General features: G+C 38.5%; 1 protein-coding gene across 4 annotated transcripts; it reads right to left on the bottom strand.

Moving 5' to 3' along the window:
* Positions 1–207: 207 nt before the first annotated feature.
* LOC111330355 (uncharacterized) lies at positions 208–26,864 on the bottom strand. 4 transcript variants are annotated; one of them, XM_088728766.1, is made up of 30 exons: positions 26,592–26,864; positions 25,299–25,391; positions 24,992–25,063; positions 24,359–24,430; positions 22,729–22,843; positions 22,404–22,474; positions 21,847–21,940; positions 21,614–21,705; positions 20,644–20,721; positions 20,252–20,365; positions 18,954–19,326; positions 18,750–18,874; positions 17,819–17,879; positions 17,643–17,732; positions 16,942–16,979; positions 16,192–16,360; positions 15,229–15,365; positions 14,958–15,038; positions 14,196–14,525; positions 13,752–13,874; positions 10,422–10,535; positions 9,878–10,253; positions 9,382–9,570; positions 8,524–8,748; positions 7,731–7,804; positions 7,241–7,348; positions 6,830–6,955; positions 5,114–6,133; positions 2,846–3,053; positions 208–1,817 (listed from the first exon to the last, which is right to left on the bottom strand). In XM_088728766.1, the coding sequence occupies exons 1-30, from the start codon at positions 26,844–26,846 to the stop codon at positions 1,687–1,689; spliced, it is 5,154 nt and encodes a 1,717-aa protein (XP_088584892.1). In that variant the 5' UTR covers positions 26,847–26,864; the 3' UTR covers positions 208–1,686. The 4 variants fall into 4 exon arrangements, with proteins under 4 accessions (XP_088584892.1, XP_088584893.1, XP_088584894.1 ...); XM_088728767.1 differs by having other exon boundaries at positions 17,643–17,729; XM_088728768.1 differs by having other exon boundaries at positions 18,954–19,320.
* Positions 26,865–27,320: the final 456 nt, after the last annotated feature.

Genomic DNA, 27,320 nt, shown 5'->3' with positions numbered 1-27,320 from the left:
GCAGAGAATCCGACTGTTTCCGAAAAGGTATCGAAAGCTTTTCCGAAGACAGCCGAAGAGTTCCGACACACCCTGCTCTTTATCCGTGCTCTCCTTCTAAGAAGGATCATAAGGAGAACCTCATCTTTTCCTGGATTACTCCGACCTCATTTCGTTTTACAAACTTTGGGAAATGTGTCAAACAGGTAAAAGGTGAACAGGAGGCTATTAGGGGTGTAAACTGCAATCTTTAATTTCAATACTTCAGTCATGAATTTCGCTATAAAGGGAGGTTTTGAAAATTCCATTCTACATTTTCAAGCGAATGAAACAGACAGTAACATTTTTCTAACATGAGTAATGGTGTCCTTTTTCTGTACCGTTGAAATGTTGCATTATGCTCCCCAGACAGGATAATTAACTCCTGCTTTGATAATTAAACACAGATCCTACACTAACTATCGGTTTAAAGTAAAAACAATCGATACCAACATCTGAAAGACATGTGGATCACAGCGCATCCAGACATGTCTATTATATTTCGGAAGATCCCGCATGGAATCTTATAAAATTTATCACGAAACTTACTTGCTGGCAAGCGAAGTGCTATTCACCAATTTACAACATGCCTTCTGCTATACATGCGTGAGTATTAGCTCAGGCGGGTGGATTTCATTATCACCCAATAAGAGGATAAATTGATTGTAAATCAAGTGAGAAATTTTTCTCACGAGATCTTCAATGGATTGAGTTCGTCTGGAAAGTCACGCAAACAGTGGATTTTCCCCATCCATGAGCAAACATAGATTTATTTGCCACAGTGGTTCACAATTGCCATTGCTAGAGAGATGAGTTTCAGTAATTTCGCTTTTGTGACTCTTCGTGAAATACTAATTCGCCAAATCTAAAGAATTCAGATTAAAGTTGACCTTTTACCTAAACAAACATCTAAATTTAAACAACACTAAAATTAATGTGCTAAAACGATTGTCTATATTGTGAAAGGATCAACTGGACCTGATTCAAAGAAAAACAAAAGTGGCTCTACCGTATGTGTTGTTGATGAGTATCGAGTGGTGTCTCTCAATTACTCTTTCGCCTCAGGTTAAAACTTAAAGTCAATTAAATCCTTGTGTGAGGCTGAAAAAATGGAAATCTCGTGAGTGGTTCTTTCATGTGGCCATTTTCCCTGCGGTGTACGAGAAAACCAGAATCTCAAAATTGATTGGGAATGACGACCATGAAAATTTAGCCTCATTTTGTTTACGTGCACGAACCGCGAGCCTGCATCTTGAAACGATATGTAAACGTGGTTTTGTTTGTCTTGGTTTGTATTTCAAGAGCTTGTAAAATGGATTAGAATGGTATTTTGAAAGAGGGCCCTTGACAGAGCTTCTGCTCGGCTCTGTCAAGGGAAATCGCTAATCTCTTAAATTTGGCCAACAAGAAAATCACTTCATTCTTTCACGCTCTTCTATACAAAATAGAAATCTCAAGTACATTTAATTCCTTCAGTCTTTTTTGACCTTGTGGTACCGTCGCTGCACTTCTCTTGGAGAATCAGCAAAAAATACTACAAATCATTTTAATTATGATAGCAGACTGTACCTTTTTCTTATATTATATAAAATACGTGACTAATTTATTTGTGTAAAATGATTTTGGCGTCTCATCAATTTTAAGGAAATTTTTTTAGTTGCAATATTTTTACTTTGAAGTAGCATTCAGTGGGTCGTCAAATATACTTGGTGCGTCGTCATCGAATATTGAACTTTTAGGCTTTTTATCTGTTTTCTTCTTGGCTTTTGTCGCTGTTTTCTTTGGCGCATGCTCGTCTCCTGTTGTAACGAATTAACGAATAAATGATTACATATATACCACTACGTATAAATGTACATCTTGGAAAATTGGAAAAAGAAACCTAGTGGGACTTTTACAGCGCAAAATTCAACCTTAAAATTCGGTATTTTTCGAAGTAGTCAAGGCTTTCGATATAAAGAGGGTTTTCGAAGTTTTCATTCCATTTATTTCGGAAAATGACTGACAAAGACAACATATTTTGAACATGAGTCATCAAAATTCTTATCATAGCCACTATATCTCTGGCGTATATGTATACTGTAGCGATGAAATGTTTTAGTATGCACTCCAGATTAGGTTTTCAACTCCCACTTTGATAATTACAAACAGACCTTACATTGACGACCGGGTTGAAGTACAGCTAAAAGGCCCGTTTGTTAGCCCAGGTGGCTTGTCTCCGTTCAGAAAATAAGCCCAAGGAGGGAGGGAGTGGGGAAGCAGAAGGAAGACCGGACCCGAGACCGACAGAAATCGAACCTGCCAGATTCGAGTCAGCGGTGTACAGCAATCGCAGTGTTCAGGAACAAAAACAATCGATAAGACAAGAAAGTCAACAGTAGACCCGTGGTTGTTAAAAACATTTGGAGAACAAACACACGAGACTAAAAGCCTAAATATGGGAAGATGACTACCGTGATTGGTGGAGAAGTTTTTAAACTTGACAAAAATATCAACAGGCAGTTTTAGAATGACTGATTGGCCGATTGTTAATAGACATGCTGCATGGAAGATCTGAATAAAAAATAATTTAAATCCAGATAAGAGCGAAGAGTGAGATGCCAAGCATTTCTGGAGAGCGTTGGATGGGAAAAAATAAAAGACCTCTGTAAGGATTCGTACCCCAGTCTGATGGGGAAGTCTCCTTCCATTTTATGATCTTTTTTTCAGGATGATGGAAGGTGACTTCGCTCTTAGATTACTCGATAGAGCATCCCATCCGATTCCTCGAGGAACAACTAAATAAAATAATGATAAACACTTTTCCAAAAAATAAACTGTAACAAACCTCCAGCCGCGGCATCATCAGCGAATATGTCGTCTTTGGGTGCATTGGTGGCAGACTTTTTCTTTTTAGGCCCCTTTGGTTTGCTCGGAATATCGCTGAAGATGTCCCCTGAGTCTCCAAACAAGTCATCATCTCCCAGCGGTTTCACGACTTTCTTCGGCTTTCGGGCTTCAGTTTTCTTGACGGAGAATAATTCATCGTCTTCTTTCTGAAAACAGGTGACAAACAAACTCCAATGAAACTCGTACTATTGCAGAATAATTCAATAAATAACAGGAAAAAAAAAAAAAGAAAAAAAAAACGTTTCAACTCCTAACGCGAAGCGTCGTTACAAAAATAATTTACACTAAGTTATCAAGTTTCTCACGAAGGAAATCGCTAAGACAGCACCAAGAATGTAAACATATTTGGACGAAAGCTTTTTAGATGCACTGTGAACGTCAAATATGACGGACGCCTTGTAAATTTGATCATGAAAAACTTGTGCTGCGTAAATACATATTTTATTACAAAACTTTTGCTGTATATGTTTTTAACCTTTTTTTGAAGCTATGTTAACTTAGTGGCCGAAGACATAAGAATAAATGAGAAATTGAAGGCCACCCACGCAACAATTGTAATCGTTGTCGTCACGACAACGGTTCTTGCAGTTCCTCGCTAAATTGCACGACCTACTTACGAAATACTAATTTTTTTTTTAACATCTGCTCCTGTTCCATTAAAAGCCATTTTTACAAACAACTCTCCAAAATTACCATTAAAAATTTTGTCTGAAGATTGCGAAAAGTCTTAAGCAAAATAAGACGAAGAGTTTGACGACGAAGGATTTAGAAGATTTCGAAAATTTGCAATCTGTAGTTGCCGTTTTACAGTTCATCATCTATGTTTATAAATAGATCTTATTTAATAAAAGTCGCCTAAAAGTCATGTGCCCTTGAAATATATGAATAATATATCATTGTGTATGTAAATATAGACATCAAATAACGTCGATTATCGCCGGCTGCAAACTTACATTAAAAACATCCAATTTAAATTACAATAGAAATAAACAAACTAAATTTAATCCTTTTTTTATGACGTTCTAACCTGTCCGTCGGTGCAAAAGCTGGTAGAGATAACAATGTTTATTTCTTTTCCTTTGGCATAGCTGTTTTTTCAAAACGTTTACTTTACCTATCGACAGCATCAAGTTATGATTAATTTTTGCCAGAAATCAGCCTTTGAAGATCTCACAATTGTTCCAAACTAAAGCTGTTTTTCGGTACTATGGAAACAGTAATTACTCGGAAACCACGCAAACGATGAGATACCTTTGTGTGAAATTGTTATTTTAAAGCAAAATTAAAATTTCTTCAACCTAACAAAAAATTCGGCGTCAAACAATCAAAACATTTCATAACTTAAATTTCACGCCCAAATCTACAGACCACGCAAGGAATGAGGAAAATCACGCGAGGGAAACACGTCCACGCGGTAGAGACGCGCGTTTCTTCATGAACACAGCTGACTTAAACAGAGTCTTGGTGTACGTATCTATTTCTTTTCGATTCAAGCCTCAGTCAAGATAACAGAAACGTCTCTGCGCTCAATAATAATCTGTGCTTGCATTGCCAAAAAAAGGCTAAGAGGCTGGTCTAGACCAGTAGTTGGAAAGGGAACAAGGTTTTCCGAAAAAAAAAAAAATCAAACAAACAAACTACAAAACAAACCAAAAAAGAAACTTGAAAAAACCAAACGCAGATTCATACACCTTAAATACTAGTATATTCTAACAATTGTTCTTGCAATCCGCTCTTTCCTTACCACACACCCGCCCTCAAGTTCAATTCAGAAAGACAAGGTGCGAAGATATTCTAACTGGGCTATCAGTCTTTCAGGCTAGTTCATCAACTAACCTCAACACGTTTTTGCACCTGGTATAGCCTTGTCTTTCAAAGAAGGGACAAAAAAGGAATCCCTCATCAACATAGCGTATTATGCTGGCGTACTCTAGTGTCTAAGGACGAGCGAAAAATCGAGACAAGCGAGACAAAAATGGGAGGGGTGGGGGGAAATAAGCTCTGGTTTAAGCCCCCTCGACCCCACTTCGTTTCTTCTCCCCAAGTCCCCGCCGATTTTCGTTCGCCTTCGTTTTTGTTCGTATGAGCTGACCAAGTGCCGGGCACAAGCTATTGCTATCGTTGTTGTGTGGAAAAAATGTTTCCCTAGCAGCACCGAGTAAGAAAAACCTGATTGTGTAACTGATGGAAGCCAAGCACTACTTACGTCAAGAATTGAGCTTCCTTTCGTAACTGTCTTCTTGCCAGACAGTGGACTTGCTGTTTTTTTCGCAGCACTGTCTGTAACTGTTTTTATTTCTTTCTTGGCCGGCGCACTAACTGCAAACAAATCATCATCGTCGTCACCGAGAGGGGAAGAAAATTTTTTATCCGTGGTGGTTTTTTCTTTCTCCCCCTTGTTGAGTTTGCTCTCTTCCTTTGCTGTACTTGACGCAAACAAGTCGCCATCTGAGACTGGCGACTGTTCCTTTGCTGGAAGGTTTGTTGGAAGTTTGGCGGAGAGCTCATCTTTTGCAGCTGTTGTTTTAGCCACGTTTTTATCGTCTTTGGGGACAGGTGAAAATAAATCGTCATCTAGAGGCGAGGAAATCTTTGAGTCCTCTTCACCTTTGCTGGGCGTTTCCTTTACAGTTGTTTCTGATTTTTTCTTTGTGTCTTTGGCAGATGAAAATAAATCTTCTTCGGGAGATGTGGCACTAACTAAACTTGGAGAAGAGTCATTTGTAATTAACGGATCTGCAGTCTTGGGTTTACTTTCTTCTTTTGTTTCACCAACAGAAAGAGGATCGTCCACATCTATCTTGTTTGTTTTCTCGATTGAAATTGAAAATAAATCATCGGAGTCCTCCTTAAATAGTTCATTAGCTGTCGAAACCTTCGGCTTAGTAGAAACAGAATCTGAAAAAATTCCCCCAGATAAAGGGTCCTCGGAGACGTCTTTCTTAACCCGAGCGGACCCAGAACTAGTGAAACCGAAAAACTCGTCGCTCAGATCAGAATCCTTGGTCTTAGTCCTCGACGGTCGCTGCCCAGTATCCACTTCATCATTTCCCAGTCCCTCCTCCGGAGAGGGAAATCCTCCCCAGGACACCCGAGCACTTGCGCCCTCGTCTTCATTCGTCGACGTGCCAAAAAGTGATGCGTCCGTAGCGCTACTCGTTGCTGCCGCAGCCCGACGGGCTTGGCGCGTTGGAGGACGGCGTTTGACTTGGACCTTGGCGCGAACCTGAAAACATTGAGCAAAAAATAAGTTGATATAATGGACACCAAAAAAAATAAAGGGGTGGAAAATCAGACATGGCAAAGATTCCGGCAAATTTTTTTACTATTCCACACTCATGGGAAGTGCTATACATTTCTTTATTAGACTCCCGCGCTCAAAAATGGACAATCTTTAAGATCCCACCTTCATTAACAAATGGTAAACACCACAGCATAAACTATTGAGTTATGGATGCACGCGGAAGTTTGCTAAGCACGAAAGAAGCGTAAAGAGCAACTCTAGCTTTTCCCTTTTCTAACGTAACATTGATATATTGCAGCAAAAGAGTTCTCTTTTATTTGACAAATCTTACTTGACCAGAAAAAACAAGCGCGCGAAGACAAGTCTTTGCATTTGCTCACGTCAGCAGCGTACACCCATGGGCAAATGGTGTACACTGAACTGTCCAATCAGAGCGCGCGCTTTACTTTGGTTGTGTTATAATAAAGGATGCTGTTAACCTTACTGATCCTTGCAATAATATGTAGAGTGCATGTCGCATATGGACCTTGCATATGACCTATTAACCAACAACTGCTCTGTAGTTCAGTTAGCAATCAACCGACCGCGAAATCGAACGCTGCAGGGTGACTGAGACTTTTTGTACCACACCCGTTTCAAATGTCAAGGAAAGTGAAAGATGAGTTGATTCAAGCGAACCTTATTGGTGCTCTCCAGGGTGGTGACTTTGGCTGGCTCGTCAAATGAAGCTACAGTAGCCGGGGCCTCCTTCTTCGGCGGGGCCGCTCCGGGTCTCAACATGGCAGGATTAAAGGCGAGAGATTTCTGACAAGAATAAATAACACACGCTTAAAAAATACACTGTCAGTACACGTTAATTCGTATGGGGTGCCATCGAGAGTAACCTTTGCTTGAGGAGAAAAACCAATCTTGAATACTTCTTTTCGGGCTCACGAAGGACAAACCACGACGTAGTTTCTTCAGGTTCATTTAAAAGGTAAAAAAGTTTGACTTGTGTTTCATTTCTGTAATGTTTCGTTGTCTTATCCCTTTAATAAAGATCGAAATTTTGATATGATGTCACTCTTCCCTTCAAAGCATATTTAATACCTGCAGCTTCTCGATTCCTGACCCAAGCTTCACCGGTGACGTTTTAGGACTGACACTCGAGGGGAATGGTAACGAGGCTGGCTTGGGTACTGGAAGTGGACCTGATGGCTAAAATAAACAGAAAAAGGCGTTTCCTTAAGTTCAGGTCTATAAACGGGTTTTAAAGTTGAGAGTGCTGCACACCAGTGCGAAGGGTAAGCGGAATCCAATTCCCCATTTCAAAAACGAGTGGAGAGTGGGTCGAGTTCGCCGCGCAAGGTTTTCTGGGATCGTTACTTGGGACGCAATTCTTTGTTTACTACAGATTTGTGTCCCGAGTAACGATCCCAGACAAACTTTCGTGGCGAGCCCGACCCACTCCCCCACTCGTTTTTGAAATGAGGAATTGAATCGAGCCAAAGATACTGTTCATATTCCATCACATGTATCTCGTACTGATGTTGCCTACGCCACATAAATAACCTTGTTAACTACAGAGAATCAACTTCACCTCAGGCTCAGCTTCTTTTTTATCTTTAGATTCGGAAGAAAACAAGTCTTCTTCGTCGTCCCCTCCTAAGGGATCTGCAAACAGTCAGCAAAGAAATCGTTGGGGACACCTTACAAAAACTTTTTGTTTTTTCTTGGGGGTAAGGGGGGATGAGGTGGGTTTCTTGCTCCTTCTTGGGGCCCTGGAGATGAAAGATCACTGCTCAAGAGCAAAACGCAAGGACCCAGAAAAGTCTCGGCAAACCCTTCATGCTTGATCTGGCGGAACCCACGTTCAAGTTCACGCAATTTCACCCTGACATCAGAATGCTTATTCTCAATACTGTTCTCCAAACGTGTCCTATGGGACAGGCTGGGAGAATTTAAAAAAATGACGCGCGTCTCAAGTGGCTAATATCAGGGCTTGACACTAACGGTAGCCAGTTAGCCACAGACTAGTAGAAATTCAGTTTTGTCTGGTTTTCGATTTTCACTAGCTAGTTTGGCTAAGTAAACAAACTGTTGTAACATCTAAGTTGTCTCTAGCCACTTGGCTAGTAAGTTGAAAAGTTACTGTCGAGCTCTGTTAAATATGTCTTTAATTCTCAAGACCATGTTTGATTCAGGGGTGGTGTTGTAAGGAGAAATTGAATCCTAATCACTCTTGTGGTTGAAGAGACAAAAACGATTCTCACAATCCTGTATCTGAAGGGTTAGTGGTCTCACAGGTAAGTAACAGCAAAAAAAAAAAAAAAAAAAAAACCAACAGCAACAACAACAAACAAACAAACAAACAAACAAACATACTATGCTACCTTTTGGTTTTACAGGTACACGTATTTTGGCGGGAGCCGTTGTAAATGGCGGTGATTTGCTGCCACCAAATAGGTCCACACCACCAAACATGGACACCGCTCCAGCAGGTTTCTTGGGTCTTACTGGTTCTACAGGTTTGACAGGTTCTACGGGCTCAACAGGTTTGGTAGGTTCGTCTTCTACCTCTGGTTTCGAGATAACTGGAGGCTTTACTGACTTCGGTTCTGAAATTTTAAGACAAATGCACAGCTGCATGAACTCTCATCTTCAAAATTTTTCTTTGTTTATTACCGAGCTTAAAATGCATCATCCTTCGTATTCTATTTTACTCATCCAAAGCTTTCGACATTGTTGAACCAAGCAGTGTGCGGAATGCATGTCACATATTAACTTGGTAACATCTTGGATCATCGAAGAGTCTCTTAAGCTCAGTGGCAGAGCAGTGGAGCGCGAAATCCGAAGGTCTGAGGTTCGATTTCTCATGGAACTCAGAAATATTTCTTTGTACCGCGCTCGTAACAAGACGTAAAACAGTTCTTTAGAGAGCAACCATATTTTCTTTAAAAAAACATGGAACCCACAGGGCCTCTTCCCAAGACATTGTTGATCCCTAGCAGTATGTGTGAGACGCTTGTGTTATGTGAGCCTTAAGAACTCAACATCAAGTTCTCCGTCGCTCAGCTAAACTTCATAACCATTCAAACGCGATTTCAGAACTGAGACTGGAATCCTCGCGAAGGATTCAGAACTTTTCATTTTTTCACGCTCATAACAAACAGCTTACACCTAATTTTTTCGTGAGGGAATGTGTCCAATAAGGAAACCGTCCCAAGGCGGGATTGTCCTCCTAGTGTTACCTGAGGATGGTTTACTTGGAGCAGAGAACAGATCATCTTCGGGAGATGCACCAAACAAGTCTGAACTTGGCTTGGCTTTGGAAGCAATCGCGATTGATTTTGTTGTCTTCGGTTTGGAGGAAAAGAGTTCATCTTCAGCTTGTTCACTGCCGAATAAATCCGCTTGTTTCATGGTTGTAGCAGGCTTGTCTGGTTGTGGAAAAAAAAAAAACACAGAAAACAAATCAATAAAGTTGGAAGGTAAAAAGGGAGGATTTATACATGTATCGATTGCGTCAGCCTTTGAGATCTAGCCTAGTGGTATCTCATTTACCCTTCGCAAAAACCTTAACTGGAAGACAAGTCACAATTGAACACTAACCTTTTCCAACTAAATCAATCACCTTAACAACAGTTGTTTGTCTCATCAAGCAACACTGTATGGCGGAGAAAGCGTGACGAGTCAAAACAACGTCTAGCGTAACATGACCAAACAAGGACTACTCGGGAGACAAACCTTCTCCTTTCTTGACTGCCTCTGTCGTCTCTGGATCGTTCTTTTCGTTCTTTTCTCCCAGAAACGAAGGCCTCTTACCCGCGAACAGATCAACACCACCAAACATGGAAACTGCGCCGACTGGTTTCCTGGGTTTGGGGCTCTCTGATATCACTTCTTTCTTCTCCTCGACTTTCGGTTCCTCCACTGGTTTCCCACCGAACAAGTCGTCCTCTTCATCACTGAACAGACTAGGTTTCGGCGCCGCCGTTGTTGCAGCGGTTGGTTTGGGTTTCGCTTTGCTGATTGAAACTCCATCGTTGCCGTCAAGAGGCGGGACTGTTTCTGATATGGCCGCTGATAAAGGTGACACGGGCTCAAACGACTTCTGAGGAGACTGGAGAAAACATTTAAAGATAACCAGTCGTTCTTCTCAAAGCGCGCACAAAGAAGACATCTAATAATGCCGAAGGAAAATCAATTACAGAGGTTGTTAGACTGTCAAACATTTTAAAACATGTTTACTTGTTATTTTGGTTTTGGCTTGTTGTTGTTTTGCTGTTACCTGTGACGCTGTAAAGATATCCTCTGATGTACCTCCAAACATTCCTTCATCATCAACATCAGCATCAAACAAAGATTGTATTTTTGAAGAACTCCTACTAGGCTTCGTTTCTTCCTGTAAAAAAAATAAGTACAGTTATGAAACAATGAAAGCAGAAAAAGCTACGTGGCCTAATCAATTAATCAACCGGTTGGTCATTCAATCAGGTACCAATAGTTGGTAATGTGTCCGTAATGTGTTGGCCGACAGTTGACCGACAGGTTTTCGACAGCCGAAAATGGAAACCACTGTTCACTATTACCAATCAATCAATCAATCAATCAATCAATTAATCAATCAATCAATCAGTCAGTCAGTTGGCCAGTTAGTCAGTCAGTCAGTCTGTCAGTCAATCAATAAGTCAGTCGGTCAGTCACTCACTCAGTCTGTCAATCAATCAATCAGTCATCATTAAGTCAGAAAGCTACATCAGATTGGTCGTCTGTCAATCAATCAGTAAGACAGATAGTCAATCAGCCAATCACGTAATAAACGTACCATTAAGAATTATTAAGAATATTAACTTTTCTTATCCAACTACACCTAGACGAGTACGAATAACGCCAGAGATGAGTACAAATATTACACGTTATTTGTACTCGTCTATTGTAGTACCGGTTAAACTGGTTTTCTCGCATCGCGGAAGCGAAGAATTGGATTGTAGTTACGGAAAAAAAAAGTGGCGGACAATTTTAATCATATTTCCGACGATGAAGAGTCAGAATGGCTGGCAAATATAGATCCAAGTTCATTTGATGAATCGAACGAAGAAAAACAGCTTGACGACCAGAAAATTTCTTCATTTAATGAAGAAAATAGAAACAGCAACACAACAACGCGCCAATTCCGTTCCGCTTCGCATACTTCTGTCACGCACTCCCCGTAAATAACTGTCCGCGAAATTCGCCCGCAGAAACAACAGTTTGGCGTGTTGGATAATAAATAACTTTTTAGACGCTTTGTTGTATAGTATCGCTGAGTATTTTTACTCGTTATTTGTATTTTGACGAGCCCTACGGGCTCGTCAAAATACGTCACAACTCGTAAAAATACTTAGCGATACTACACAACAAAACGTCTAAAAAGATATATTTATTACACGACTCGGGCAGTCAGAGGGCCAATAACTAAAATCAACCAATCAAAATGCTCTATGGCCGGTCCAATATTCTCTAAGTATTGGACCGGGCACTGTCCCGAATGATCCCGAATGATACCGCACTTGTGTCCCTTTGAACTTCAGTCGTATAATAAATCTCTTATTAACCAAGCTTGCTCGGGACCGTACTGGAAGAATATCGGCCCTCGGTCTTTTTTGTACGGACCTCGCTGCGCTCGGTCCGTACTGTCAAGACCTCGGGCCGATATTCTCCCAGTACGGCCCTCGCGCTTGGTTAATAAGATAGATATATATTGCGTTAATATCAATATACATTTTCATCAGCGCAGAAACTAAAATGTTACAAAAATCTAACTGGAAAAAAAAAAAACAAATAGAAAAGGAAATAAATCTAATAATGAAATAATATATATGCTTAACATATGTCAATAAAATATCTAAAAATGAATAGTGTAGTTTAAGTACAATATATATATATAATCTAATCTAATGTAATTCGATATTTAACAACTAAAAGCTTCTTTAAATAAAATAATACGTCTTTAAATATTTTTTAAAAAGATTCAACGATTTTGAATTTATAATATAATATGGAACAACATTCCAAAGTTTTGGTGAGGCTGTTTGAAAAGATCGGTCACCGAGTGTGGAGTACATCTTCCCTTTTGGTAATTCCAGTAATAGATCGTCCTTACAAGATCGTAATCTGCACCTTCCTGGGGTCTTTAACTTCATTAATTCTAGTATATAATTAGGCGCAAGCCCATGTACAGCCTTACACGTGATCAGAAGGATCTTAAATAAAATAAGTTGACGAATGGGCAGCCAGTGAAGTTTAAAAAGTAATGGAGTAATGTGACAATATTTACTAGCCATGAATATCAACCTTGCCGCTCCATTTTGCACTCTTTGTAACTTATTGATTTGATAGTCTGGCAGCCCAAAATATAAACTATTGCAGTAGTCGATACGACTATAAATTAATGCATGAATTAAAATTTCAATCGATTCTTGTGTTAAATATTTCCTTATTCTACGTAAATTACATAGGTGATAAAAAAGCTGTACTACAGGTTTTATCTATATGAGTGTTCATTGTTATTGATGGGTCTAGCCACACCCCTGAGTTCTTAACTACTTTACGTGGTGTAATGTGGCCGTTTCCTACACTGAGGTGCGTAGTTTTTACTTTGGCCAGTTGTTGTTTTGTGCTAATAAGTATCAGATCAGTTTTATCAGAATTCAATTTAAGTTTGACATCTTTCATCCAATTGTGGATACCATTAATACATTTTTCCATGTTCGCCATGGCTTCAACCTTGCCAGTTTGTTCCTTTGGACTAAAAGACAGGTACAATTGAGTGTCGTCAGCGTACCATGCAATTTCTTAGAGAAAACCAAATCATTCAAAACAGGTTTATTTCCTGTAAAATATCCAGTTATCACATACCCATATTTTATCGCTGAACTAACTTTCAAAACTAACTATGCTAGAACAGAATTATTTAGGTCGTCTTTTTTTCCCAGAGTTGCTCGTCTTTGGAACAATTTACCTATATCTATTAGGAGAAGGGAATCACTTTCTATGTTGAAAAATGACCTAAGACTCTACTGTTTTGCTATTGACAGCAGTGATTCAATGTGATTGTTGTTTAATTTTAGTTAGCACTAAGTTTTAACATGTAGCATTTTACTATACTCGTTTTATGATACTACCTGTCATTATGTATACTTTATTTATGTTCTCGTTTTCATATATATAGTTTCTGGTGGCCTTTATCATTAGGGAAGTTCATTCCTGTCGCTAGGTCTTCCAACAGCTATTTAATTATATGTTTGTATGTACATTTATTACATGGCTGTGTCTCACAAGGACTGGGAACTACCGAATTCACGAATTTGATTGGCTGAAATCAATATTGAAAGTGGTCTAAATTTTCCCATCTAGACCGGCATCTAGACCGGTCTAGAAAAACAAAGGTACAAAGAATATAAAAAATTGGCCTACAAGACACAGCCATATAATAAACATCTTATTAACTGGGCTAGGTCGGTCTGTATGGGAGAATCGACCGACTGAGGTCGCCAGTACAGACCAAACGCAGCTATTTAATTATATGTTTGTATGTACATATATTTATTTGCTATAAATTGATTAAAAAAAGACATACCTTTTTTTCCTCCTTGCGGGCGACGTTAGGAGAGGGGGGAGGTTTAGGCGATGGAGAATTGAACAAATCTTCATCGTCATCATCAAAGAGCCCAGAAGTCTTAGCACTGGGTGCTTTAGATTCCTGGAGTACGAGGAAATGTTCACAAAGGGTTAAAGACAGCGACGCAATTAGTCATTGTTCACTCAGTGACACAATCACCTTTGGAACATAAACCAAAGCAGTATTATTTTCCTCAACACCAACCCACTAAATCTATTTCTCTACAAACTTTTATGATTGAGCTTCAAGTTAAAGCTCTCTTCATCAGACTAACAGCAATTTGGCGCTATTTAGAGCTATGTAAATTTAAAATGATTTTTTATCAGTTCTTATTCTCCCCTATTGTTCTGACTCATGGCATCTGCAACAGCAACCAGTTACTGACTGAAATGAGAATCTGACCTTGACTTCTTCTTTGGGTTTGTCCTTGGTTGGCTCTTTCTTGACTGGTTTTGAAGCTGCTGGTGCAGCAAAGAAATCTTCCTCTTGATCCTGCTCATCATCATCAAACAAACTAATTGTTGTCTTTGTTTTTGGTCGGGACTTTGGTTCTTCTTTGGGCAGTGGCTTTGCAGCAGGGGCCCCAAACAACCCTCCCCCTTCTTCTTCATCTTCATCACTGAATAGTCCTCCCCCAGATTTTGGCTTGCTTGGCTGTGAAACAGGGGGAGGCTTTACTTCATTCTTCTTTGGTGCAGCATTGGATGCCTTGAAAAACCCAGTATCATCTTTCTGTGGATATATAACAAAACTAATTCAAAAATTCAAAATCTAATTCAAAGGCTCTCAATGGTATCATCATTCAAGACTGACTGGCTGGTCATTTTAAAAATTTTATTCTCATTCATAAAATTGGAATTTAAAATTTAAAACCAAGTTGACGTTTTCCAAACATTCTGAAGTTATTTTATCAAATTGCAAGCTCTCAAGTGAGAAATCTGTGTATATATGTATTTCAAAACCTTAGATATTCATTTTTCCCTAATGGTAAGAAAAAGATCATCATCATAATATTTATTGTTATTAATATTATTAATATTGTTAAAATCGGAGGGAAACTCAAGATAACCAGTTCAAGCATAGTTATGGTTCAAGTAAGTGAGTTTCTACTTTTATACCAAATCCCGTTCTGTACAAGAATTCAAAAATTGTAAATTAACTCACGGCTTCTTCATCATCAGTGTTCTTGCCAAACATTAAAGGAGGTGGTGAGCTACCAAACATGGATACTGCACCAGCTGGAAGCTAAAGAACACAGAACACAACAAAGAGGAAACTGTTACTCAAACCTACCTCATTTACCAACTTAGCTTCTATGCAGAGCATACCATGGTATGATCATTGTCACTGAGTTACTTGGGATTGAAGACCATGATAAGTTGAAAACTGAGAAACATGCTGAGACAAGAACAGAGGTTTGCTATTTTGAACACACCTTTTTCTTTGGTGTTGCCTGTCCAGCTTCCTTTGCTTTAGGTTCTCCACTGAACAAGTCACCATCATCTTCTTCATCCTCATTGTGGGCACCAAACAGATCAACCTTATTTGCTGTTGGTTTGACCTTCGTGGTTTCTGTTTCAAAGGAGAGTGGTACTGTTTGTAACAATGATCACAATCAACAACAACATCTAAGACAAAACTACTCCTGTTTGTATCTGTGATATGGACCAAATTTAGATTCCCTTACTACTTCAGATGGGTTGAAAGAAAAATTGCATCATGACAAAAGAAGTGAATGAAAAAATTAATTACTTATCCAAAATCACAGATTCAAGTCATTAAAAAAAAATTGGGAAAGGGATGGAAAAAATGTGAGAGTACACACCATTACTGCAACTCATCTATAATATCTTCACTCAATGAGTCCATACAACTGAGGGGGTAAGTTTCTAAGAAACTGTGGTGCTGCATTGGTGAGAGTAACAAGGTAATTTTGGTTTTAGCAACTGAGTTAATAATGTAAATTGGCCACCATAAATAGTTTCAAAGCTGATGTTTCAAGGGTCAGCCTTTCATCAGAGCACATGGGATAAATCTATCTTATTAACCAAGCACAAGGGCCATACTGAGAGAATATTGGCCTGAGGTCTTGACAGTACGGACCGAGCGCAGCAAGGTCCGTACAAAAAAGACCGAGGGCCGACATTCTTCAAGTACGGTCCCAAGCAAGCTTGGTTAATAAGAGATTTATTATATGACTGAAGTTCAAAGGGACACAAGTGCGGTATCATTCAGGACAATGCCTGGTCCAATACTGAGAGAATATTGACCGGCAATAGAGCATTTTGATTGGTTGATTTTAGTTATTGGCCCTCTGACTGCCCGAGTCGTGTAATAAAATTGAGGTATTGCTACGAATTTGCATGCTAAAATAGGGATTTGAGAGAGATATATGTACCTTGAACTACTGAAGCTGCAGCAGATGGTCTAGAAGTTGTACCACTGAACAGATCATCATCATCATCACCATCAAACAAACCACCCCCACCCCCTCCACTCTTAGGTTTGGGTTTTGTTTCAGCTTCCTCTTGCTTTAGATTGTTTTTAGTCAAACTGGTGGCAATGTCCTGAGTGAGAAGAAACAAAGAAAAGAAAGTCATAATATAGACACTGGATGAAATTATCTATCACACAAGAAAACTATGCTGCTACAAAGTTGTTGAACCTAAAGTGTAATTTTCTCTGTCATTCTTATTTTTGTTTGCTTTTCTCCAAGCAGTGAAGGTTAAACCACAAATTACATCCCATTTCCTTACTACAATTGATCCAGATGGGCAGCAAGGTTTCAGAGTGCATTTTGATTGAGAAGCCAATAAGAACAAACAAAAAGTGCAGAAGGGGCTGATGTGAAGCCAATTAAATATACAGTATGTTTCCTAGCAGCAGCTCAAACTTTGGAAAATTTGAGTTACAAAACTTTAAACTGATTTTAGTTTTGCACATAAATGATTAAAAATGGGTGGTGCAAGTTTAAGCTTTAAGCAACCATTGATTTATACAAAGAAAAACAAAAGAAACCCTCATTACTCTTGAAACTCAATTATAAAATGTTCTATGGAATTGTAAACATGAGGGATCAAACTAAAAAACGACCAAATTGTGAATGCCGTTTTTCACCCTATCAAATCTAAATAAACTGACCCCTTACCTCTCTTGTTGGTGATGGTGATCCAAACAACCCAGAGTCTAAAAGAAAAATTGTTCCAGTTAATTTCAACACCAATTTCTCGGTATTATTCTGAGTAATACTAGGACCCTTCAACCCTCAAGAAAGATGGACTTCTAATTTCACCCTTAAGTCAAACGGAAAGGTCATGAGAATAAATGATATTATTACAAGACTCAGGCAGTCAGAGAGCCAATAACTAAAATCAACCAATCAAAATGCTCTATTGCCGGTCCAATGTTCTCTAAGTATTGGACCGGGCACTGTCCCGAATGATACCGCACTTGTGTCCCTTTGAACTTCAGTCGTATAATAAATCTCTTATTAACCAAGCTTGCTCAGGACCGTACTGGAAGAATATCGGCCCTCGCTCTTTTTTGCACAGACCGAGCGCAGCGAAGTCCATACTGTCAAGACCTCGGGCCGATATTCTCCCAGTATGGCCCTTGCCCTTGGTTAATAAGATATATATATTATCAACAATTTAAGAAGGTGTTGACTCTCACTCAAATTCTCCTTGTCAATGCTGTAGGAAATGTAAAGAAAACGGTATGGAAAGTAGACTCACTGATGTAAGGGTGTAAAAGGAATGCACCACATTCTGCAAGGGCACCTGACAATTTTAACCAACTCTTTAGAGCCGGGCAAACTGAGAGCAAATATACTTGTTTTGCAATAACTACCTCCAAATATAGAGATTGCACCAGCTGGGATTTTCTTCCCACTTGCTGTACTTCTTGCTCTGGGTTTAACTTTAACAGATTCCTCTTCTGCTGAAAAATTAAGCAACTGTCAATTATAGATAAAAGTTATTTTACTTTCACCATCCCCAAATATTCTTATAGTAACTTTTCCAAACCTTCTGTTGGTCCATCCTGTTTCTTTGTTTCTGTTGTTGAAGCCTCAGCAAACAAGTCATCCTATGTGTTCAAAAAATTAAATTTATTTATAATAAAGTGTTGCTCAATATATAACAATTATTCACCAAAGTGGGGGTGAATAGTGGTGAATATTTGCCAAGCCATGAAGCATGAATAATTTTTTTAGTAAAAAACCTCACAGAAACCCAAAAAATCAGTTGATCTCTGTCAATTTTGTCTCTGCAGCTTCTTGGATAGATAGATAGATAAATCGTTTATTAAAAAGAAACACCTCGCAGTCCGAAGACTGAATTACGTGTATAATATACAATACAAGAAACAAAATTCATAGTTAAAATGGTTTGGACATGAAAAGTACTTGCTAGGCCCTCCTGAAGCAGCCAAGCAGCATATTGGTAAAGCACTATTCACTTGTGTGGTATGTACTAATATGAAATACTTTCACTACAAGAGAGTTAGCTGTTATAACATAGCCGGATGATTCTTAAGAAGAGGGACCATAACAGAGATAAGAAAACAAGAGAAGAAAAGAAGAAAAGAAAAGGTGTGGAAGTAGCTGCAGATTCTGCTCAAGAGTCACAGGTATGTTATAGTCAGTAAACAAACTCAATTACAATGGGGCTGGAAGTAAAGCATCATCTTTATTTGGGTTAATTAATTGACTGAAAATCCCATAGTGCAAGGGCAAACTCTATATTTTTAGGCAAGACACCAACACTAATCCAAGTGGCATAATATTGTTGTCAATAAGAAATGTGGTGAGACTTTTTTTTCTCTCTGAGGCAGGAAAAAAATGGAGAAAGAGAAAAACCTTGGGACCAAGGAAGAGAACATACAATAGCCTTTACCAAAGAGTAACTCAAGTATTATGGGTCACACCACTGAGATAAGAGTACACACATCTTATACCTTGTCTTCATCAACATCGTCAAAGAGATTTCCTCCACCGCTAAACAGCCCTCCTTTCTTAGCAAATGGGGTTCCTTCACCTCCAAAGAGACCATCTTCTTGAGGACTTGACTGGCTAAACAGATCTGACAAAAGAAGAAATGGACACTTAAAAAATGTTAAAAACAACCATTTCTTCATTTATTTTTCATGACAATTTCTTACCATCCTCTGCAGGAACTGAATGTCTTGTGTCCACACTAGAGTGACTGGTTTTACTGTCATGTCGTTTTCTATGCTTGTGCTCTCCCTGGGAATCAGAGCGTTCTTTTTTGTCATGATGGTGATGATGATGATGGTGATGAGATTTCTTCTCTTTCGTCTTGCTGTCACTGCGGCTTTTTGTTAAGCTGGTTTTTGTTAGGCTGCGCTGTTTTTCCTGGACTTCGACCTTTTTCGTCTCTTGCTTCTCCTCCTCACTCCACTCACCATCAGCCACCTTATCTTCATTATCATCTTGATCACTGTCTGGTGGCTTCACCTTTGCCACTCCAATTTTTGCTGCCAGTTCAGAAGCAAAGTCTAAACCACCCTTCAGCTGAGGAGAAAAAAGAAACTTTTTCAGTGGTCTACATCCCCAGCCCTGGAAGTTTGACAACAATATCCATAGCTCTCTTTAGCCTTCAACCCCTGTGAGCAATAAACATCTAAATCAGGGCTCGACACTAATGGTAGCCCACTAGCCACAGAAATTCAGTTTTGGCTAGTGGTTTTCAATCTCCACTAGCCAGTTTGGCTAGTAAACAGACTGAAATTGTCGTAACATCTAAAAACATCTAAGAGGTCACTAGCCACTTGGCTAGTAAGTTGAAAAGCTAGTATTGAGCCCTGGAAATTCTCCCAACAATGTAACCTCTAAATAAAAAATTAATTTCATAAAAAAAAAAAGAGAAAATGATAGCAAACTCAAGAAGCTTTCAACTGTTTGACAAAATTTTCCCTGTAATGTATAAAAAACAGCCCATACTTGCATACTGACATGAGGGTTTATAGGGTTAAGAATGTGATTCTCCTACAAACTCAAATATATATACACCATTTTTTGCAGGCTCGTATTCTGGGGTGTTTCTTCAAGACTATACTTTTCTTTTGATTTTCTTATTTATAATCAGTTGGTGGACTTCAAATTACACTTGATAACAATGTTGTTAAAGCAAGTGCTATGTCACATTTCCTTCATGTTTTGTTTTGTTTTGTATTGGTGACTGGTGTTTTTTTTTTTTTTTGATATATCCAACTAGAGACTAAAATCCCAAAACTAACAACATTTCACTTGCAATTCTAAAAGTCCAAGACCATTTTTTGCACAAACTAGCTCCAGTGTTCATGACCTACAACTGTAGATCTGTAGTGTGAATACCATTGTTGCCTCAGTGTGCTTTCTAGGGCACTCAACTGCAATCTAAAACACCATAAAGTGTGTCTAATGATGTGAACTTTAACTGCATTTCTGCCTATTTAACCTTCTTTGGCTGTTCTTCCTCATCATCACTGTCCTCCTCTTCCTCATCTGAGTCCGGAGGCTTCTTCTTTTCACCAAATAGATCATCATCGTCTTCTTCTGATTCAATAATTTGCTAGGATAAAATCAAATGAACTATCTCACTGCAGGCAAAACTCTTCACACAATTATATTTTTCCTTTACCAATAGTTATGCAAATGCTTTGGAAGTGTTAAATAAAAATACCCTGACCATGCCGATCAGTACATTTTAGCTGTGATGAAGATGTTGCACCTCTGTTCTGGAAATGCTTGTACATTGTTTTATTGCTGAAAGCCAAATCATGACTACCATATCAAATATTTTAATTTACAATTTCCACTGCTTTATGCAACTGTCTGTCTTAAACACACCTTTGGCTTGTTTTTCTCTTTTTTCGCTGTCTCTTGTGGCTTTTCTGTGTCTGATTCACTGCTACTCTCTTCTGAGCTCTATGTAACAAATTAATAAACACATTTAAAATTAAACAATCTGATGCAAGCTACACACATCTTTATATCCTTGTTACAACTGGTGACTTAAAGGAGCACTCTTATGAAACCACCCTATAATTTGAAAACCTGAAAAATTCAGTTATTTCATTATAATATGAATTTTTAGCGATTGATATTAAAGCCTTTTCAATGATAATTTTAGTCGCAAGTCAATTCTATGGCGAGAAATTACGATTTGAAAACCGTTCCGCCATTAATTTTCGTAATCACGGCCAACTTATCTTCGGTCAGCGGTCACTCCCATTGTGACGTAGATTACTCAAAACACTTTAATATTTATATGGAAACCTCGTGAAATTTAGTGAAATAGTCTTAGTCTTAGTGTTATAAAAAGCAACATATAAGATTAAAATACTGTTTTTGAAAATTAGCCACAAGCACGGCGCGTCGAATGAATAATCTACATCACGATCCAAACTCATGCCAGTCTTGTTGAGTCTGGCAAGTGATTACGAAAATTAATGGCAGAACAGTTTTCAAATCATAATTTCTTGCCCTAGAATTGACTTTCAACTAAAATTATTATTGAAAAGGCTTTATTAATCGCTAAAAATTCATATTATAATGAAATAACTGAATTTTTTGGGTTTTCAAATTACAGGGTGGTTTCATAAGAGTGCTCCTTTAAGTAAATAAACTGCAACACCTTTTCTAATCATGAGAAGATAATCGCTTTTTATTAGTACACTGACAGTTTTGATGTTAGCTTGACAGATTACAAAAAATAATTATTCCATAGTGGTTCAATAAAGATTGAGAAATTTTCGAAAAAGATCACAATAAAAACTGCCTCTGTAATTATGATTATTATCGTCCTCATCATTATTACCTCATTGCTGGATTCTCCACTAGCTGTCGATTCAGTTTCACTTCCACTGCTACTAGAAGATGCTTCTTCTTCATCTTCTTCACCTTCATCTTCTGTTTGTAATCAAGTGACACAAAAATCTGTTTAGCAATTCTCCCTCTACATTTTCCCCTCAATTAATACCCGTCAGTTGATAGATGGCCTGCATAACATTGCAACTGTTGGATTCACGTCAAATAGCTAACCATATTTACCTTCTCCTGAAGATCCTTCTAATCCTACCAGCTCATCCCTAAAGAAATCACCACTTCCAATCAGGTGTGGCAATGGACGATTGGAATACACATCCTTCAAGGTAAAAAAGGGAAGCTGTTTATGATTAAGAAGACTTGCAGTGTAAACAATGTTCCAAGTTAGGTCTTTATCCTACCTCCTTCAAATACCATTAACTGTATATCTATAAGCTTTGTTTTGTTTGTCATCAAGCAGGCGTGTCTCAGATTGGTTGTTCCTATCTCATCCAGCCCTACCTCTTTGGAGAGGAGTGAGGCCTCCTTCATCATAAAGTAGCTGATTAATATCAAATCTACACGGCATGGTGATCAGAAAATATAGGGGTTGCCACTAACAGTAGCCAATTAGCCACCACAGACTACGGTAGTAGAAATTCAGTTTTGGCTAGTGGTTTTCGATCTCCACTAGCCAGTTTGGCTTGTAAAAAAACTGAAATTGATGTAACATCTAAGTTGTCACTAGCCACTTGGCTAGTAAGTTGAAAAGTTAGTGTCAAGCCCTGAAATAGTAAATAAACCTTGGGTTCCAAAATCACTTGTGGCTTAAATGCTGTCTTGGCATCATTATCTTCTTCCTCATCATCAGAATCTGTGTGAAAGAAATATATGTTGAACGATTGGACATTTTGAAAGCAGCTTCTTGGTGTTTTACAAGGAATTGAAGAATTATCTCTGAGAAGGGAGGTTTCAATTTATAAACCTAAGCCCAAACCACAAGTTAATTTAATCATGAAGTAATTGTCTTACACAGGTTACAAATACACTTAGGTAAGAAAGTTGACTGCAAAAAAAAAACAAAGGTACTGTATGTGCTTGTATATCACTGATCGAAAAAGTACTTACGTTCGGTTGTGAGCTCAACTGCAACAAATGCATTATCCATAACCCCAACTCCATGTTTAAGAGCTTCACTTAGCTTAGGAATAACCTCTGCTTCTAGCTGCTCCCTTGTTTTTGCCTGTTGAGAGTACAAATATTAGACCCTGAGACAAAACTAACAGTGAGCTATGCCATATTTCCTTAAAATCAAAAGTGAGCTAAAAACTCCGGTTTCTTCTTCAAAATAATAATTTCTTGGGGGCATTTTTAGTAAAACAATTATTCCACTCATGCTTGTTGGATATTAGATTATAGCTCACTCGGCACTATGCGCGTCATTGGCTATCTATCATCTTATATCCAACGCGTGCTCGTGGAATAATTGTTACATCTACCTAAAGGCACAGAATGAAAGTTCATAGGCCAAGGAGCAAGGAGGGGAAGAATGGGGAAGGGGTGGCAGGTGAGAAAATTTTAAGCCTTATTATTAAACCCCATCAGGGTGACTGACTGGCAAAGGTTATAAGAATAAAGGAAATCCTCATCTGATTAAGGACCTAATGATTGGACTGGAATAATTGTTCTATTAAAAAAAACACCCTCAAGATATAAGACAAATCTTCACGACTTTATTTCGTAAGAAGAAACCGAATGTTGCAATGTACAGACAATTATCAGATAATGGTATATTGGCTCATATACCATAATGGCTAAGCCAATAAAAAGTCTCGAATTGCATTATCCAATGATCCCGGTTAGCTTAAATGGTTAGAGCGCCGGATTGTGCTGTGCAGGAGGTTGAGGGTTCAAGCCCCGGCTGGACCAATACTCATGGTCTTCAAATAACTGAGGAGAATTTACTACCTTTCTATAATATCAAGAAATGGATACATATTCTAGTCTTCTCGGATAAGGACAAATAAACCGTAGGCCCCGTCTCCTGCAGGGTTAGGGGTAGGAGACGTTAATTTCCCGCGCACAAGATTACTGTGTGGTGGATGTCCTCCCCTGGGGTGGGATGGGTGGGGAGGTGAGATTGTTACATGAACTGAAGCAGCTGCCAGAGATGCCTGATAATGCTGACGTCCGATCTCAACCTTATCATTGTAACTAAACGCGTTTGTTGTTTAGAGTGCTTAAGACTTTAATAATGATTGTTAAAAAAATTCTTCTCATCAGCAGCAGACAACAACAACAACAACAACAACTTTATTTGTATCCAACATATAAAATAGTGATAAAAATAATGATAAATTGAGGAGAATATAAAGGAGTACTAGCTTCCCCAAATAACCATAGGGCTAGAAAAAAAGGGCAGCTATACTTAGGTGATTTATGTATATGTAATTATTTGGGTAAGATAGAACACAAACAACACACACACATGCACACACACACACATACACACGCACACACACACTCGCTCATTCATCATACAAAACAAGGTCAAGGAAGCAAGGAATATCAGAGTAAAAAACAAGCAGAAGGCTAGAAAAATTAATAATATTTATCAAGAAGAATTAGCTGAAGGTTTTTCTTGAAATGTTTCAGAGAAAATGTAGAGAGAAGAGCATGGAGAATATGACTACTTGTGCTTGGGTGTAAAGGGTAAAAATCTCCTAAAAGCAATACTATTGAGAATGATTCAAGATACCTTTTCTGGTTCTGGAGCTTTCTCCTTCTCTTCATTTGTCTCATCTTTACTGACATCCTCTTCATAAACACGCTGAAAATAATCATTGAGTTAATATAGGTCAAGGTATTAAAGCCTGTTTATTAGCCTAGTGGCCCATTGGGTTGGCACTTAAAATCCAGTTTCTGTAGCATGAAGCAACCAGGAGTATTTCTACCACCCCCTGGATGGAATGCCGGTACATCACAGGGTTGCTCCTAGTATTAAATTCACTGGTCCCCATTTAATACACCTGGGTGAAGTGAGGCACTGTGAGAGTAAAGTTTCTTGCCCAAGAACACAACACAATGTCCCCTGCCAAGGCTCAAACCTGGACCACTCAATCCGGAGTCGAGCACACTAACCCATGAGGCCACTACACCTCCCCAAATCAGTTAATATACACTTGGTAAAGTTGCTTGTTTTGTTCACCACAAAATTTGATAAGCCATCTGTAAAAAAAAAATGTCATTAATTAACAATAAAAAAATATTTTGCAAAAACACTCACTTACTAAATTCCTATTAAAAAATATCCAAGGGTAGATAGATGACATACAGTTCGGATAAGTATACCAAAAGGATATTCTGGACAATTATTTGAAGAGAAACTCACATTTTCAATAAATTGTGTATTAGACAGCATTAAAAAGTCATTCATTGTATTTTGCACCTTGGAATCCATTCCCTGCAAACAAAAGAAAAAAAAACTATCAATCAATAAAGCATAATACTATAACAAAATATATTTTTAAATCCCTCTACATGTTTTCATTTTCATTTTGACCCATGGAGAAAATAAAATGCAATTATTAAGAAAAACATGACAACTATAGAGAAAAGTAAATTTAATACAGCTAGCCTTTCACAACTTAAATGGATGTTTGACTCAATGAAACAACGAAAATAAATTGTTGACTCACTTTTGTACTATTGATCAGCCCATCCACCTGTGTCTCAATATCATGAGTTTGCGAAATAATTCGTTGGGAGAACTCTTGCAAATAAAGGAGAAACTGGAAATTGAAAAATAACATTTATTCCAAGGGCTACATAAATATTTTAAGTTTATCATAAGACAGCTTCAAATGAAGATAAAGCAATAACAGATATAATGTGAGAAGTGGTTTGTAATAAATGGATGGACAGTCAAAATAAATCTCTTTTTTTTTTAATGTAATGTTGTGCATGGCAGCAGATAGCCTTAGCTAAAGTGACTGCACTTGTTGAATCTTCTCTTCAACAACAACTTGGTTCTGCACATAATATGCCACAATCTTTGGCAGAATGTCAGATCAAAATACAAACTGATAATTTCTGTCAAAATTTAATTTGTTATATTGTTCTTACATTGAACAAAAATGTTTACTTGGTCAGTCCAGTGTTCTCATAATAGGAAAAAAAAGGTTTACATGAAAATAACAATTACTACATCCTCAGTATACTTTAAGGTTGTTCAGTAGATTTAAAGTAAAAAAAAAATATGATTGTTCCCTTAGTTTCCCACTTGGTCATGGGTTATAGGACTCCTGGATTACAACAAACCATTGAAGGCTAGTTCAAAATAAATTGTGAACTTCTTATGGTATTGGTAAATTTTGAGAAATGAACGATGCCTGTTTGTAGGGTTAACTTTGGGTAAATAAAACTTCTGCTGAGAAAAATAATTACCTTTATCAATCCTTATACCCTCATATCAGAAGAGAAAACAAAACATTTCCTTATGAACAAAGGTGTTATGCGAAATATTTCCTTAGACATTGAGTTTATTTCCTCACCATCCAAGGTAACAGCTTCTGATTGGCCTAATACTTTAATAAAATATGCGTAAGGAAATGTTTTGTAAGCTACTTTGAATAATATTTAATCACCACTCAGCTTTATCGTAATAATTCATTTTAAGTATGGCACTTTATAAATACTTATGCGACTTCTCAAAAAATATTTCAATCAATTGGACACTAGTGGGTAGATTCGATTGTTAAGATGGCTAATACTAACGTTACGAGGTGAAGTTTATGTCGTTTAATCCAGTAAAAGTAGTTTAATGACACCTGAAGTTTCGAGCTATAATTTGGTTTGACACCTCATAGCATAGGCGCAGTAAACAAATGAAAAAAATCTCCGTCACAGAAAATGATTTAAACAAGAAACAATTATCTCCTAGACTCGTAGTTTACAGTCTTTCACGGAGTCATTAAGGTAAGCAGCCTTACCCCTGAATCAGCAGCGAGTGTCCAATTTGATGACCCCTTTCTCAGCTCGTCCACACTCCACGCTCTTTCCCAGACTTTATCTTCGCTTCCTGGGGCAGCACTAGGCTGGGATGCCGTTTGAGCGTCCGGAGCTGGTTGAGCATTTGTCGCAGGTTGCATCAAAGGCGCCGGACCGGGGTAAGGGGGAGGATTTGCCTCTCCTATTGGAGGAGGAGGCGGTGGAGGTGGCGGTGGCGGCGGTGGAGGTAGCGCCATCTTGAATGTGTTGCTCTCTTAGTAAACACGTGACTTGGAGCCTCGATCGAATGATGTGACGGTTCGGTGCGGAAGTGAATGCCCTGACGCTGCAATACTGATGGGTCCCGATGGGTGATGTTTTTAATTCTAATTATCTTAGTACGTGTATCTAGGCCAAATAACAGAGGATTGAAAGTTGTTAACTAACACAAACTGAGGCTGAGATCCCAAAGGGTGGAGGGTCAGAATACGTTCTGTAAACATGGTATTGGGCCATTTCGGTGTGAAAAAGGTTATGAGCCTGACTATCATGGTCTTAAATGCAGTCACCATGTGAGCGTGTAAACGTACTTGTCTCTTCAACTCCAAATGAAAAGTAGAGAGAGAGAGGGCGAGAGAGGAGTACGGACAGGTCATTATTCGACTTACTGGTGGGGACTGGGGATTTTGGTTGTAATGGTCAAGATAAAGTTTACCTGATCCCCCGATAGG

Source organism: Stylophora pistillata, chromosome 7, assembly GCF_964205215.1.
Source record: "Stylophora pistillata chromosome 7, jaStyPist1.2, whole genome shotgun sequence".
In the NCBI taxonomy this organism is placed as follows: domain Eukaryota; kingdom Metazoa; phylum Cnidaria; class Anthozoa; order Scleractinia; family Pocilloporidae; genus Stylophora; species Stylophora pistillata.
The sequence above is the reverse complement of the archived record's forward strand: the minus strand, read 5'-3'. Positions and strand labels throughout refer to the sequence as shown.

Excerpts from the sequence above, each read along its gene's own strand:
- LOC111330355 (XM_088728766.1), bottom strand. The coding sequence starts at position 26,846 with ATGGCGCTACCTCCACCGCCGCCACCGCCACCTCCACCGCCTCCTCCT. Across the intron at positions 20,722-21,613 it reads GTGGAGAATCCAGCAATGAG|AGCTCAGAAGAGAGTAGCAG; the intron begins GTAATAATGATG and ends TTTGTTACATAG. Across the intron at positions 10,536-13,751 it reads CCCGCAAGGAGGAAAAAAAG|GAAGAAACGAAGCCTAGTAG; the intron begins GTATGTCTTTTT and ends TTTTTTTTACAG.